Source organism: Metopolophium dirhodum, chromosome 1 (assembly GCF_019925205.1).
Source record: "Metopolophium dirhodum isolate CAU chromosome 1, ASM1992520v1, whole genome shotgun sequence".
Classification (NCBI taxonomy): domain Eukaryota; kingdom Metazoa; phylum Arthropoda; class Insecta; order Hemiptera; family Aphididae; genus Metopolophium; species Metopolophium dirhodum.
Window position 1 is genome coordinate 89,398,533 of NC_083560.1, and position 18,186 is coordinate 89,416,718.

The 18,186-nt window shown below is 27.8% G+C and overlaps 1 protein-coding gene across 1 annotated transcript; it reads right to left on the minus strand.

Annotated features, from left to right (window-relative positions):
• Positions 1–553: 553 nt before the first annotated feature.
• On the minus strand, positions 554–17,806 carry LOC132935172 (cilia- and flagella-associated protein 157). Its single transcript, XM_061001642.1, has 9 exons — positions 17,553–17,806; positions 15,611–15,779; positions 15,154–15,256; positions 14,393–14,546; positions 14,159–14,282; positions 7,274–7,417; positions 6,798–7,079; positions 3,867–3,991; positions 554–1,066 (listed from the first exon to the last, which is right to left on the minus strand). The coding sequence occupies exons 1-9, from the start codon at positions 17,693–17,695 to the stop codon at positions 955–957; spliced, it is 1,356 nt and encodes a 451-aa protein (XP_060857625.1). The 5' UTR covers positions 17,696–17,806; the 3' UTR covers positions 554–954.
• Between the last annotated feature and the right edge of the window lie 380 nt (positions 17,807–18,186).

Here is an 18,186-nt window from a genome sequence, read left to right on the forward strand (position 1 = left end):
TTCGGTATCTTGTTTGATAGAAAAGTGAATCTAGTTGATACTTTTGGGAGGTCAAAATTGAAAATCAAGAAAAGTAAAAAAAAAAATGTTATTTAAATGTTCTTTACATTGTTTTTGAGACAATATTCAAACAAATCAATTTGTCATACTCTCAAAAAAATTATTCTTAATCGTTTTTGTAATGGGTGGTTTTAATCTAAGAATGCTCGAAAACAAAAAAAAATGATTCTGTGTAAATGTGTTTTGTCTAAGGTGCACGTGGGCTAGAGAGAGAAAACAAAAAGTACACTGATCTCATCTTAATAATAAACTATTAGGTCAGTTTTGTGCATAGTACTTCTAAATTAATTTTTTAATACTGTTAATTTTGAAAATAACTTGGTTCCAGGAATATCTTGTGACTGGTATTACATTGAATCATTTTAGTACTGTGAAAAATCTATTAAATTATTTTATTTAATTATTTGTTTTCCAAACCACGAATGGATAGATTCATTATTAGTATTAGTATCTGGTTTAGGTAGCTAGGTAGCTTTCCGGTAGCTAGGTATGTATAAAATCATGTATATATGTATAACCAACCTATTAATGTCTTGAGTCATAAATCATAATACATATTTTGTGCACAATATTTTTTTTAGATGAATAAAATCAATGTTGTGTTACACACAAGTATTTTAATTTTATTTCACTATCACTAAAAAAAAAAAAAAATGTTTTAACATATTATTATAATTAATATATATATATATACATACATTTTATTTTGCCTCTAAAAAGATTCCCCGCACACCTATGAAGATTGTCAAAGTTAAATAGTTCATGGCCCCTTTATAAGGCAAATGTGAGAATTACTATGATTCTATTTAATAGCCTCTCACTAAAATGTATGTACTGACCATTCTGGTTAGCACAGTTACCTATAATATTAAATGTGTTTCAAGTGAATTATTTTTATGGTTGTGAACGTTTCATTTTTAGTCGGTTCCTCTGAAATTTGAAAACTGAACGCTTCGATTTTGATTTTTTTTTTATGTTTAAGAGTGTAACTTTTACGCCTTTGATACTGTAATATAAAAACAATAACATTTTGGTTATGAAATGTAGTAAAAATATATTATAATTATAATAATAATATTTATCTTTTATTATTTTTATATTTTTCCATTTTCTTTAGGCACAGCTTTTGATTTTTAATACAAAAATACCTATAAGCCATAAAAACCATATTTGTATTTAAAATCTTTGTACCTACCTAACCTAACCTACTTACAGTATAATTTTGACCGTTAAACTATCTAGGTCCTACGTACCCAAATCATTTTACATCTATATCAACTGATAAGTTTTTAAATTTTAAGGAGTTCATTAAGTTTAAAGGGTAGGTGATGCGCATGAGCCATGTTGTGTGCCTACTACCTAGTAAAATATCATTAGTGTGCTTGCCAGTTGCCACCTATTATAACGCATGTCTCTAAACGTGCCAGTGATGTTGATTCCATGTGATAAATGTATTAAACTTCTAAACTTTAATAGAGTTAGCAACAGTATTAAACATAGTTTAACTAAAAATGTAATAGATACTTAAATGTTTTTTTAAAAAGTAGAAGTCGTTCTAAACGTATGAGAAAGTCATATTTGTTTTCGGAAATGTTATCGCTTTACATTACTAGTTTGATTGTCTTGAATGAACATAGAATGTTTTAACTTTTAATAGGTACAATATACGAAATAATGACTGCTTCCATCTCTTTAATAGCTATAAGCATTGATTAAACAAAGTTAGTACCTATTATACATCAGTGGCGGATCCAGGGGGGGCAAAGGGGGCATTTCCCCCAATCGCCGTAGTTTTCCTTTACCTTACACTGTGTTTAGCGAATTTCGTAGCAAATTTCGGAACTCTTTGTACTTTTGATTTTGAGCGGAGCAATGAATTTATTGATTTTACGATATGTGTTTTTCAATTTTATTTTTTATTTTTGTCTTTGTCATCACTGTTTGGGGCAATAAAACTGCTTCAATTTTCTTCAACAGTATCTTGTTTGGAGAAAAAGTGAACCTAGTTTATGCATTCAGTAGGGCAATTCAAAATTCCTAATAGTATTCAAAAGCGCCGGGAAAAACAACAAAAATTAAGGAAAAATAGGAATTTTTACGCAAAATTGGTTTTTGTAAAATCGATTTTGGTTTTTGGTTTAACTCTAAAACAAATGACCGTATATACATGAAAATTTCACTGGTTGTATACATTTTACATTTTATACCTACACGATAACATTTTATGAAATATATTAATTTTTTTTGAAAATTTTAACTGTTTACGGACATTTTCAGTTTCAAATTATATTAAGCTTTTTGTCAATGAATGTCATTAATATTTAATTTGTTGAATTAAAGAGCTTGAAAATTTAATACAAGGCTCCTAATATATTGCTACAATGACATTTGAAAAACATTAAAAATCCATAGTCACGATTTTTTTTATAAGCATTTAAAGTCAAAACCTTACAAAATACGTAAAAATCACGAAAATGTGCAAATTATTTTGTGTTAGAAATTCATAAAAATTTTATTTTAAATCTAAGATTTTAAATGAAATACAAGATTCCTCATAACTCATAAATATGTTTCATGTCTACCTATTTGTCAAAAAAAAATGTACATAAGAAAGTCAAATTAAATTTTTATGAGTGTTTGAAGTTCAAATTTTTACAATATTGGATATTCACTGGATTTCTCAAGTAGCTATTTACTTATTTTCTTGTAATTCAAAATCAATAACTGTAGACACTTGAAATTTATATAATATGTTTATTTTATGAAATGTCCGTAAACAGTTCAAAACAAATTAAAATTAGTATCGTGTATAGAAAATGCTAATAGGTATAAACAACCAGTGAAAATTTCACGTAGGTATCTACGTCATTTGTTTTAGAGTTACACCAAAAATATGACTTCCCGAATCCACCAACTAGATTCACTTTCCCATCGAACTGTTGATGAAAATTAAGTTTAGTTAATTTTAGATTTAGTATTACTGCTCTAAACAGTGATGACAGACACAAAAATAAAAAATAAAAAACCACATTGTAAAATCAATACATTCATCGTTCCGCTCAGAATCTAAAATTTGAATATTTTGATTTTATATTCAATTCAACAATAAATTTGTATTGCTTATTTGAACACGTGTTTAAGTGTTTTAAAATTCCAAAAATTAGTAATTATAAAATCAGAGCGCCTCTAATGCACAAATAAATTCGTGGCTACTGTACCTTCTGTGTTTATACTTTATTATAGTATAGTTTAGTCATGTCTCATAAAATTCAAAAAGATTATTTTTTCTCTCCCCTTCAATGATTTTGTAAAACAATTAAAATAATTTTTCATTGTAAAACTTATGTAACTTGAAGGTATATTATGTATTATAATATACAGTAGTACAGTAGTACACACTAATTAATTATATAGGTACTAGTTATGATATACAATTTAATTATATATTTTAGGGCTAATCAATTGAAAATAAGTTATTAACTATGTAATAACATATTTATGTGCTTATGGGTAAAGGAGATTAGGGTACAAGTGTACCTAATTAGTATCTAACTTTTTAAAAAATAATTTTTATACTAAAATAACATAAAGCAATTAGTTTTAAATTAGGTGTCCCTGTCCCATCATATTTTTTGATTAATATTACAGCATTACCTACACCTAGATAAATTATTAGAAGTTTAATTTTATGAATTAAAAATGTTTATTTAGATTTTTTGTTAGCTTCTTTATTTAATACTTATGAATTAAGATAAATAAAATTGTGATTAAATTGAGAGATTGATATTTAAATAAATATTACTCACGAGTCAAAACCCCTGATTTCTACTTTCCTCAACTTCGTAGCAACGAATAGCTTGTATAAATTCGCTACAAATGTGTAGTAAACATTACCCTTGTACTTGCTCAAGGATTGGTCAACTTCGTTCAACTAAGGAATGTATAAAATGTAACACATATAAATAAAAGATTGAAACCCTAATATTTATGGGAGTTTACCAATTGCGCTTAAAATTACCTTTTCATATACCAATTGCGCTCTAAACATTTTAGGGTTGATATACCAATTACGCTCTAAAATGTTTAGGGTCGATAGACCAATTGCGCTTATACATTTTACACTACCTAAGGAAAACTTATTAGTTAGTTATAATTATATAATAAATGCTCGACCGGAGTTATACGATTTTTACGGGGGGTTGAGATCAAGTATTTGGTGACTGAAATATAATTTATGCCGACTGTAAAAATGTCGACCCGTAATTTCTTAAAACAAACTATGCGAAGTTCCTTATTTTTGGTTTTTCTGTACAATAGGTTATAATATTTCTGTTAATTGTATTACCTCAGCACTACTTACCGCACATGAATTAAGGGCAGCACTTAACTCATGACCTATAAGTCACGTGTTGACCCTAAGGCCTAAACTAAAATAAAATAATAGGTGGTTAAATCATAAAGTAATAAGATGGCTATATTAATAGCAGGCAACTACAGTAAAATAATACATTTGGTCAATAATAACATGCTGATTTAAAAAAATATTTTCTGGCAAGTACGCCAAGTATCAAATGCTTACATAATATAATATTAATAAATAAATAAGTTTATTTCAAATTAAACAATAAAATAATATAGGATAAGGAAAACTTATTAGTTAGTTGTAATTATAAATATAATAAAAATAAACGAATAGGTACACTGATCACAAGTTTGATCGTCAATTATTCAAAATTAAATTGTAATTATAAAAATAGTAAAAATATATATGAACAAATAAATGATTTTTGGGAGTATTATAATTCACATTTAAACATTTTTACAATAATAATAACACGACGTTTGAAAAAAATTCCCGATACTGTTATAAAATATAATATTATAACCAGTAATCAATTATTGATCAATAAAAACGTTTTTAATTTTTAAGAATTTTGTTGTTTTTATGTTGATGGAATTAGATCGAACAACAATATTTTTATATCTGAAGGTAGCCGCTAGGTTAATTTGAATACAAGCGCAATTGGTATATTGACCGTAAAATATAAAGAGCGCAATTGGTGTACTAACCGTAAAATATAAGAGGCGCAATTGGTAGACTGACCCTAAAATACAAATTTTGTTTTAGGCGCAATTGGTCCATGCCCATATTTATATATAGGTTTCGTTTTTATGGTGCATAAGAGTTAAAAAAACAAGGAGTTAAATGTATAATGTACTTACCCGACCTATCAAAACTTAATTTAGGTACCTACCTAAACATTTATAAAAGTTAGATAAAAAAATCTTTTGTGTTACGAAAGTGTGCTGAATCGTGTGTTACCTGCTCATGTCCCTTGTTACATAGACATGAGCAGGGCCCTTAAATATGGTTTGGCAAACAAAGATTATGATTAAATGTTCAATACAAATGTGGACAAGTGGGTATCGCTTGATGGCTGATGCTGTGCCACCTGTGCAGTAGTTGTCGAGTATGTCATTGTAGTTGATTTGTTATATTTGAATTCAATGATAAACCATTGCATACGAAAAACGATTCAGAGCAGAGACGTTGTGTCATCCTAGCATAATTGTATAAATAATTAAATGTAATAGTTAAAAAAAAATAATAAAAATCAAAAATATCTCATGGTTATAAATAGCATAACTTCCCGGTGAACTTATTTTGTTTGTTATAGGTAGAAAAACTTGTGTGGAATATTCTATTAAAATTTTTCATCTGTGAAAAGTAAAACACATGAATTTCTAACTGAAAAATAATTTGCAAAATTAAAATGACTATAAATAGCTCAAAAAGAGTCAAAATAGTTAAAATTTTTACTATGTATGGAAAATACTAATATAAATATGTATTTGGTGAACATTTGAAGAGTCTATGGTTATTCGTTTTTGAATTACAACAAAATATCAAAATGTTATGATACAGTCTTTCTATGAGGTTTCGATTCTTGCAACTAGATACAAAATCTGAAGTGTAACTGTGTAAGACAATATTTTATAATTCATTCATATATTATACCACCTAGTCTACCACAGTACCTATTCCATAATGCACTAAGCTTTGGGCTCAGGGACTTTACGATGGTCATTTGAAACTCGAGGTCGTTGTAAATGTGCCGCATTCACTTAGTGAAATCGCTCATTTAGAACATATAGTCACATAGAACAATATTGGGTAATTGGACGATTTGCACTAGGTAATTGTGTATAATATCCATATTAGGTATAATATAAAATAACGTGGTCAACAACTACTAACAACTGGTACCTATAAGGCAGCCTGACAGAGTATTGTTAGCGGGATCATACACCGTTTGTATATTAGGTACTATAATATATTAGGTACTATCTGTACAATCATTTTCAATTATTTGATATCTTATCTTGAAATTACTTGATCGACTGATGAACCAGTTTATACAATGTACAAGTTACAAATTATAACAAGCAACTTTTATATTTATTTTATACACTATTCCCTATTGCAAATCATACAATTACACAATACCAAAAATTCCTCGTATAATATAATAGTAATATTCTAGAATGTGGATAAAATTAATTTCCTCCACTTCATGAATATGTTAAAAAATTGTCCATATAGTGTAGTAAAACGTTATTTTCTCTAAATGGATACATTTCATTAAGTGGATGCGACTTATATATTAATATTTAATCAGACCCCTCTGAACTAGTGCACAACCACCAGACGGAGTTTGACAACCACAAAATATTACTTTCAAAACGTGTTCCATTGATGTTGTCGTCGTCACTAGCATCGAATCCATTTTGTAAATGTGCAAACACAACGTTTCTATTTCGTCTTTCATCGCTGCTAAATTGTTTGTCAAGATCCGTAACTTTCGGTTTTTCCTTTTTAACGTCTGTTTTAGCTGTGCCATCATTGTGTTCATTCTACTGGCTCTATACGCAATACGTTGGTTTCTCTCATTTTTCGTCGATAAATCTTGCACTTGTAAGCTGAGACCTAATTTTTTAGCTTTCACCGCGTCCATGATCTAGAAACACGTACAAATATAAATCACAATTCATAGTCAATGCTCACAATAGTTTTATTCCATATATGCCTACTAGTACAATAGTAGGTACCGACGAACAATATATTATATTAGACATTATATAGAATTATATAATAGGTACACAAATACATAAGTAATACCTAGTATAATTATTAATATTATAAAATGCCCACCTGTTTTTGGGCAATGATTATTTTATTCAGGCGGCTATTCTCTTTTGTATACATTTTGTTCTCAATTTTCAAATCTAAGTTATCTGATTTCAGCAACGTATATTTTTTATCCATTTTGAACCAACTATCTGAACATTTATTCAACTACAATGACAAAAACAATATCAATTATTAATTGATAATTATGTAGGAAGGTACTTGTACCCATATTATGGGCATTTAGCAACTAACATAATAGCCAAATTATATATCTAAAAAAATGTACCACCAACTAGATTAACTTTTCAATCAGAAAAGATGGTGATGTCAAAAATCAGAGTATTTTTATCACTCCAAATGTCGATGACAGACGAAAAAAAACAATATAAAAAACGAGGGTAAGTGGAAGTTGTTCTGCTGTACAGTATATGTTACAAGTGGATCACTGTAGTGAATGGTGTAAAATTTGAATTAAATTATTTAAAATCATAGTATACGAAAAACGATTCGGAGCAAAGACGGTAAAATAAATTTGAAAATTGTCGAGATATTGATCAATTTTGTCAAAATCTGAAGTTATTTGTGTCTGTTGTCACCTTTAGGATAGTAAAAATGCTTAGATTTTCTTCAACAGTATCTTTTCTGATAGAAAAGTGAATCTAGTTGGTACTTTAGGAGGTCAAAAGTAAAAAAAATGTTTTGATTTGGAAATTCATAACAATTTTTCTTTTTAAATATAAGATTTTAAAATGTAATACGAGATTTCTCATAAGTTTGTCTACCTTTATCAACAAAAAAAAGGTGGATAAGTGGATGTCGCTCTGCTGTACAGTAGGTTACAAGTGGGTCACTGTAATGGATGGTGTTAAATTTGAATTCAACGATGTAATATCATTGTATGAGAAAAACGATTCTGAGCGAAGACGGTCAGTCAGCCTATGATATTACTAAGTATATTTGATGATATTATTGTGAATAAAGTAATTTATATATAACCTATTTACGTGGAGCCTTGTTTTAAATTTTCAAACTTTAGCCATAAGAGTTAAACATTTTATACATTTTTAACCACAAAATAATTAATAAATTATAAATTTGATAAATGTTGTCAAAATTTGAACTTTAAATGCTTATAAAAAAAATTGTGACTATGTATTTTTAATATTTTTCAACTGCTATTAGAACGATATATCAGGAGCCTTATATTACATTTTCACGCTTTTTTACCCAACAAATAAAATTTTATTGATATTTATAGAAAAAAAAACTAAAAAAATGGAAACTGAAAATGTTTGTAAACAGCTCAAAATAAGTCAAATTATTTGGAAATTGTTATGGTGTATAGGAAATGTTTATATTAGCATTCAGTCAAAATTTCATGTCCCTACGGTCATTTGTTTTAGAGTTACACCAAAAACCAAAATCGATTTTCTCAAAAACAGATTTTGCGTAAAAAATCCCGTTTTTCCTTAATTTATCTTTTGTTTTTCACGTCGCTTGTGAAAACTACTGGGAAATTTTTACTTTTGACCCCCCCAAAGTACCATATAGATTCACTTTCCTATCAGAAAAGTTACTATTGAAGAAAATCCAAGCACTTTTACTGTCCTAAAAGATGACGACAGACACAAAAATAAAAAAAAAAAATTAAAAAAAAAACACACATCATTGTAAAATCAATACATTCATCGCTTCGCTCAGAATCTAAAAGGGCTACCTGAAAGTCAAATTAAATTTTTAGAAACGTTTAAAATAAAAAAGTTATAAATTATTATATTTTATAAAATAAAGTTCAAATTTTTTTAATATTGGATATTTACTCGATTTCTTATGTAACAATTTTCTTATTTTGTTGTAATTAAAAAACGAATGACTGTAGATACTTGAAAATTTCACTGAATGTTTATATAAGCATTTTCTATACACGATAAAATTAAAAATAATTTGACTCGTTTTGAGTTGTTTACGGACATTGTCAGTTTTCAATTTTTGATTTTACAATGATGTATGTTTTTTATTTTTTTTATTTTTGTGTCTGTCATCATCTTTTATTCTATTAATATAAGGCTCCTGATATATCATTCTAATAGTAGTTAAAAAATATTAAAAATACATAGGCACAATTTTTTTTTATAAGCATTTAAGGTTCAAATTTTGACAACATTTATCAAATTTATAATTTATTAATTATTTTGTGGTTAAAAATGTATAAAATGTTTAACTTTTATGGCTAAGGATTGAAAATTTAAAACAAGGCTCCACGTAAATAGGTTACGTATAAATTACTTTATTCACAATAATATCATCAAATATACTTGGTAATATCATAGGCTGACTGACCGTTTTCGCTCAGAATCGTTTTTCTTATACAATGATATTATATCATCGAATTCAAATTTAACACCATCCATTACAGTGACCCACTTGTAACCTACTGTACAGCAGAGCGACATCCACTTATCCACCTTTATATTTATTTGCATTTATAGCATCACGGGCGAACAAATATAATATGTCACATCCACTTATCCACCTTTTTTAGTTTTTTTTTCTATAAATATCAATAAAATTTTATTTGTTGGGTAAAAAAGAGTGAAAATTTAATGCAAGGCTCCTGATATATTGTTACAATAGCAGTTGAAAAATATTAAAAATACATAGGCACAATTTTTTTTTAAAGCATTTAAAGTTCAAATTTTGATCAAATTTATCAAATTTAAAATTTAATAATTATTTTGTAGTTAAAAATTTATAAAATGTTCAACTTTAATAGCTAAAGATTGAAAATTTAAAACAAGGTTTCACGTAAATAGGTTATGTATAAATTACTTTATTCACAATAATATCATAAAATATACTTAGTAATATCATAGGCTGACTACCCTTAGAATCGTTTTTTCTTATACAATGATATTATATCATTGAATTCAAATTTAAGACCATCCATTACAGTGACCCATTTATAACCTACTGTACAGCAGAGCGACACCCATTTGTCCATCTTTTTTTTCTTTTGACCCCCAAAAAGTACCAACTATATTCACTTTCTTACCAGAAAAATGGTGTCGAAGAAAATCAAAACATTTTTGCAAAAGGTGATTGCAGTCAAAAAAAATTTACAATTTATAAATACTAATCACCCATCATTGTAAATTCAATAAATCCATTGGACCCGCTCAGAAAATAAAATTTGGACAAAAGGTCAAAACATAAAAAATAAAAAAATTAATTCAAATTAATCAATAAATTATTATTTTACATGCTGAGAAAAATATATTTAGAAAACATTGGTGTATGTGGTGGGCAGAGCCCAACTTAGGGGGGGCTTGGGGGGCTGCAGCCCCGGGCCCCGATATTATTTGGGGTCCCGGGCCCCTGTTGATATTTAATTATTAAAGTGGCATTTTGAAATAATTGTATGATATTACTGGTTACGTGGTTTTGTTCGGCACGTATCGTAACGGAATTTATGATTATTCTCTAATCAGTCTAATCGATAAAATAAGCTATTAAGGTTTAAGATAAAGTGGGTTAAAAGCACTTTATATCATTATGATTACAATTTATCTTAACATAGGTACATTTTGTTGGTCAGTTTCGCATTATTAGTACAATCGGTACACTAGTATTCCGTCGACTGTCGTGATATTAAATTAGTTTTTAGTCGAGTTTTGTGAGTTTTGTTCGTTACTAGTGTGTGCCAAAAACTATTGAAATTTAAAAATGTCTGATAAAAAAAGGATTTATCTCAGTGGTTATGCAAAACGAAAATTAAAAAAGGAGTCCGAAGATGCAGTAAGCAAGTTACCTAAATTAACTAATTTTTTTGAAACTATCAACAGTGCAAACGGAGTAGAAACTAATAAAAATAATAAAAATGATTTAGTTCTAAATAATAGTTATATTCATGTTGAAAACATGAATAATGATAGTAATGATAGTAATAGTGATAGTAATAGTAATAATAATAGTGTAATGCCTAATACAATAGTGACTTCAAAATATGAAAGTTTAAATTTTTCTGAAAATAATATAAGCAGTTGTTCTACAATAGAAAGCTCAAAATCTGATACTTTTAATTTTTCTGAAAATAATGTTGACAATGGTTCTACAGTAGAAAATGCAGTGATTGCAATTAATTTTAATTCGAATGTTCATACTATTGAACTTGATATTGAATTATATCAAGATCCGGGAATGTGGCCATTAGTGTTAAACAACACTTTTATAGAATTATGCTGCTTAAAAGGACCAGAATTTTTTCAGAATATGGATCCAAAAAAATTTCAATCATCCGAAAAAAAATTAAAAAATTTAAATCGCTCATTAAATTTATCATTATTCGAATTAAAATTGCCCAATGGTGAAATACATTTACGTAAATGGCTCATGTTTTCTGAACACACTGGCAACGTTTATTGTTTTGTTTGTAAGCTATTTAATAAGTCAAATAATTCAAGTTTTATTAATCCTGGTTTTAACAACTGGAAAAAATCTCACGAAAAAGTTAAAGAACACGAAAGTAGTGCAATTCATCGTAAATCAATGTTAACTTGGTTAGATCGTGTAAACACTAAAAATCGTATAGACAAAACTATGCCGGAACAAATGTTGAGTGAAAAAAAAGTATTGGGTTGAAGTGTTGCGCCGTGTAGTATCTATTGTTAAATTTTTGACTGTTCGTGGGTTAGCATTTGAGGGTAATGACTCGCGGTTGGGTTCTTCGAGTAATGGAAATTTTCTCGGAATTCTCGAAGTCATTTCCGAATTTGATCATTTTTTAAAACAACACATGAACGAACGCGCTAATAAAGGATCAGGGAATGTATCTTATATTTCGATGCGAATTTGTAACGAAATAATTGACCTAATGGGAAATGAAGTTTTATTAGAAATAATTAAGCAGTTACAAGAAACTAAATATTTCGGTCTAATTTTAGATTCTACTCCAGATTCCAGATAGAGCACATAAAGATCAATTTGCTGTTGTTGTTAGATACTGTTATAAAGGGTTAGTTGTTGAGCGATTTTTAACATACATACATATATTAAGTCCTACTGGCATTTCGATGGCCGAAGAAGTAACACATTTTTTGGAAAATAATAATATTAATTTGCAACATTGTAGAGGTCAATCATACGACAATGCTAATAATATGACTGGTATATATAAGGGTTTACAGGCTCAAATAAAAAAAAATGCAGTGTTGCTTTATTTGCACCTTGTTTTGCTCATTCCCTAAATTTAGTAGGGACACATACAGTGAAATGCTGTTTATAAGCAATACATTTTTTTGGTATTGTTCAAAAACTGTATGCATTTTTTTGTGGCCTCGACCCATAGATGGAATTTGCTTTTGTCTGGTTTACAATCGGAAGAAAAAAATAAAATAATTGTTTTGAAAACTTTAAGTAATACTAGGTGGGAGTGTCACGCGGAGTCGTGTTAAGCTTTTATCTTAAATTATGACCAAATTATATGTACATTAACGGATATTTTTGAAAATGTTAACAAAAAACAAGAAAATCGTCATGCTGCTAAATCAATAAAAAATAAAATGATAAAGTTTAAAACAGCTTTTATGGCAGTTATGTGGAGTGAAATTTTATCGCAATTTAACAGTGTTAGTAAATACCTTCAAAAACCGGGAATAGATTTATTTACAGCTGTAAATTTATTAAAAGGATTAAAAACTTATGTTAGTTCATTAAGAGAGAAGTTTGTATATTTTGAAAACAAAGCAAAGGAATTATCAATTAATATTTTGACCTGTGGAGAAAAAATTGTTACAAAAAAAAAATTCTCGGATGGTACAATAGAAAAAAATTAAAACTTATGCGAAATAAGAAAGTTGAAGGTTGATACTTTTTATGTTATTATTGATTGTTTAGTTACTGAAATTGATATAAGATTAAACGCATATGATAATCTTTTTAGTATTTTTGGGTTTATTACAAAATTCGGTTCACAATTATTATCAGAGACTTCTGCCGACATATTCATTAGCACATTTAAAGATGATATTGATACAATAAATATAAGACAAGAGATTGTGCACTTTTCTAATTATGTAATGCAGTTAAATTTACTAATAATTTCTCCTCAAAATATTTTCTTATATGTACATGAAAATAATTTAAAAGAAGTCTTTCCAAATGTGTACATTTCTCTACGACTTTATTTAACTTTGCCAGTTTCGAATTGTGAAGCAGAAAGAACAAATTCAAAATTAGAGCTAATTGAAAATGCCAGAAGAACGTCCCTCACCAAGAAAAATTAAACTCACTCATTCGTCTATCTGCTGAAAGGGATATAACTAATACACTTGATTTTTCAAATCTAATTCAAAAATTTAGTGAACTAAAATCTAGAAAAAACCCGTTGTCTTAAATTATTTAACAAATTATTTCTTTAATAATTATTATTTTTTATTTTTTTATTATTTACATTGACTATGTTGAAAAATGCATTGCCACTTTGACTTTGTACACAATGTATATGATGTATATCAGTAAACATTTGTTTGAATTAAAAACTGTACCAACACTTCTTTATTTATATTTAGATTTTTAATTTCATCGTTTTATATATATTAGTCGTCATTAAATAATTACTTATAGCCTTATTATGGTATAATTGATTTATAATCTTATAAAATAAATTGAATATAAGATATAACAAATCTATATAGCATAAAGACTACATTCATAATTTAAGTTGACAATTTAAAATTTAGATAATAATTAATTTTGGGGCCCCATTAGAAAATTTGACCCGGGCCCCAAAATTCCTAAGTTGGGCTCTGGTGGTGGGGAGAGGTTAATACCTCATATCACCTCTATTTACGTCCCTGTTACAAAATAATTGTGTAACGTATGACATTCATTAGTATAAAAATAACTTACTTCTGTCTTAATAATAACATTTTCTTGTAAAGTTCTTTGAAAAGTTGAAGACATTAACTTATGTAGGTTATTCTGAATATTTGTAGATAGTTGCAAAAGCTTAGCTTCATTTTGACGTTTCATACTGTAAAATAAATAATGATTGCTAGGGTTAATGCACTGTGTTAATTTAAATGTGTAGTTTTTAACTACAGTCTTTGATATTTTAACAAAGTTTATTAATATTTTACTTACTGTTCTTTGGCTACAATAAGTTTTTTATCAGTTTCATAAAGTAAATTATCGTTTTCTCCTTTTAGTTTTGATAAATCTTCCTCTTGTTTCAAAAACTTATCAGTTAATTGAGATCTTTGTTTTTTAAACTCATTCAATGAATTTACTTTGCTGTCTGCATATATTTACAGTTGAACAATAGTTATTATTTGTAATATATAATTTTCTGATTAAACGATTAAAAATTTTGAAGACAAGCCCCTATTTTTGTTCAATCAAATATTTTAGCTAACGTTCAATTATTTTAATGTTTTTTTTTGCGCAATCTATAGAAAATATTCAAATAATTACTTTTTCAAAGTACCATTAACATAATTTTTTTAACGAACCATAGTGACATTTGTTTGTTACATGAAACATTTGAAACTGTTTATGGTCAAAAAAGTAATAAGAGAAAAAAAATAATGAAAAGGAATTATTGTAAAATTAATTTAATTTAATTTTGTATACAATAAATAAAAAATATTTACCTGTATGAGATATTTGTATCTATTAAGAAACTATTATAGACTTACTATTATAGTCTATGTTTAAAAATATTACAATAAGGTAATACATATGCTTAGGTAGGCACCTACACTCAATTTCACTGGCTGTTTTTTTATGAGAAAAGGGAAAGTAACTATTACAAACAGATCATTTTAATAAACAATTAGGTTATCCATTATTTTACTTTTTATTTGGTTAAGACAGGCAGGTACCAATTTTAAAAATGTACTCACTTAACAATCCAATTTCTGCTTTTAATTGTCCAAAAACTGTTTCAAATTGTCCATTCTTCTTCATTATAATATCTTCATAATTTATTTTTTGGTGTTCAATAGTCTATAAAAATAATAATAATTGGTAGCGGAGTGTTGTCCGTTACAATATTATAAGGTAATAAATTAAAAGAAAAATGTAATCAATAATTTTCTAAATTAGTTAGGTAATTTTTATTTTCATTTGACGTCTCACCCGCATTTGTTGTGGGTGCTGTAAAATTATTTGTGAATATTTAGTAGGATACTAAGGACCTTAATTAGTAGGATTTAAGATATACGATATATTATATAAGTATATTTTTAATCGTGGTACCTAGCCAGGTAGGCAGGTAGGTAGGTACCGATTTATTACACTATTACAGTATAGCAAGTATACTAGTGGGAAGGGAGCCGCTATACGCGCATACCGCCATACCGTTTTTAATGTTGAAACAGTGTTTTCCAAATCAAAGATCTCGTTGTTTTTCATTTCAACTTGTCTCGACAAATATGCAATGATGTCACATTGGCCCTCTTTCAACGAATTAGCTTTTTCTCTTTCCAAATCGTTATTTCTCTCCAACTCGGCACATCTATTGGTTACTCTATAGAATACAATATTATATTAGTACTTACCTATATACAAGTATGTGTAGTGATTAATATCTTGTATAGATTAAATATTTATAAGAATATTATTTGTACGTACAAAATAATTAATTTTCTAATACTATAAAAACTTAATACAAACATTTATTTATCCAATTCTTTGTTATATTTTGTATAAGTAATAAAAATAATAAATTGCCTATAGTAGTGTTGTAATACATGCCTAACAATAGGTAAATACTGTAGAATTTAACGTGTGCAACGAAACGTATCTACTATAATAATATGGGTGAAGAAAGATTATGATAAAAATTGTTACTTACAATTTAAATAATTTTAGATTAAAGATTAATATATTGTTAAATAATAAATATTTACATTGTACATACATAATAATATGTAGAAAACTAAAAAAAAAATGTATAATTTAATATTATTATTAATATAAGTACCTATGTAATATGCATAAATAAGTCGATAAATACAGTGGCGTTAATTAAGTTTTTGAAAGGGGGGACAAAAGTTTTACAAGCTCATTTAACTGAAGAAAACAAACCGATCGCTTCGCTTGCACATTCTTTTCCACTTAATATTTATAGCACAATACAATTTACAAACTCCGTTTTGCCAGCACTGGCGCAATGCCACTTTCAAATTGTAAAACCAAACATTGACATTATAATATTGTACAATTTTTTTTGTATAATTTTGAACACGTTCCCAAACACGAGAAAACCCGGATTTGCTACGCACATGTTGGAGAAACGTTTCCCTAGCACTTGAGAAGGGTTTACAAATCGTATTCCTTCTTAAAAATGTGTACAAAAAAGTATACAATAAAGGTACCGTCATTATTTTAAATCAAAACTCGCAAGGGGCAGTTCGGGTGAAACGAAGATACATTGTATATTAATTATCATAGGCACAAATTTACCATTTTTTTTTTGTGGAGAATGTTCAACAATTGAAATGAGTGGCTAAATAAATACCTATATCCTATAGTACGCCTTCGATAAGAAGAAGTCTCCTCGACTTTGCCCTAATTTCACAAATGTGTTTTAATATTGATTATGTAATTATTACACAGAATAAAACAAAATACGTAATAAATTAGGTACCTAGTGTAATAATAATTTCTATAACAATTTTAATAATTTTACTGGCTAACGTAGAAAAATCATACTTTTCGTTAAATTTTTTTGTAATTTGGAAAAATACTTGGACGTCTACAAAATCAAAATATTTGTATCGTACAATCATGCCTAAGCCTTGAACTATTGGCTTTGCTTGTAATATATATATTATTATTATAATATACAGTATACTGCAGAGTGTAATACAAAGGTCAACAAAAAGAATATTCATATGTGTAATACTATAATTCTTATAATTTCTTGATAGTTGATATGCTCTGTACGACTGTACCTATATTATAATAATTATATACTATTTAATACACATTTGTATTGCTATGATCATCGGCGGAAATATGGGGAGTTAATTAGGGGTTAAGTTAATTAGCGGTTAAGCCCTCTAAAATATTTCCTAATTTTTTTTCAAGCATATTTAATATTATTATAGTAGTTATAGTAGGGTTTCACTGGTTTCAGCCCCCCTTCTTAATCTAAAACGCTATTTTAACCTATGGTTATAGCAAATACGACCGTGTCGTGTACCTACATACAACATCCACACTGTAGTCAATCTATTGTTGTGTACTATTTTTTATTGTCCTTATATGATTCGTGACATAAAATTTTAGATAATACCTGGCAAGTTTTTCGGTGAGATCAGCTATTTGTATATTGTACATGGTCCGATCCACTTCCTGCAATGCATCTTTTTCTTCTTTGATGTTTTTCTTCTTGTGACCTTTTTTGTTTTTTTTCTTCTTTGCTGGTGAATTTTGCATGGTTGGTTGTCGACTGTGACTTTAACTCTACAGATACCTCTGTGAACTACCCAATGATATAATACTATAATAATAGGTATGTATAATATATTGTTTGTTAGAACCGCCTTGATAAACTTTGCAATGGAATTCACCGCCGGGTCTACGAGCGCCGGTATATCGATCTAACTCGTCGTTAGTGTGTCACACCACTCACTGATACACTCAGATTTTCAGACATTAATAACATCAAATACCTACGCGTAATAATTAGAGATTGATGAATAATTTATCAAAGGTGTGAAAATTAATAAAAGAAAACTAATATGACTTAGTTGAATTGGTTCAACGTTATTATAACGATAAAATTAACCAAATATATTTAGCTCTATAAAAGTTTTAAGTTATTATTAAGAAAAATATTAAGATAGAAAAAGGTTGATTTTATAAAAACTTATTAGCCGGGTCACACATTAGACTTTAAAATTGCTTATAAACCTATCTAACGATTT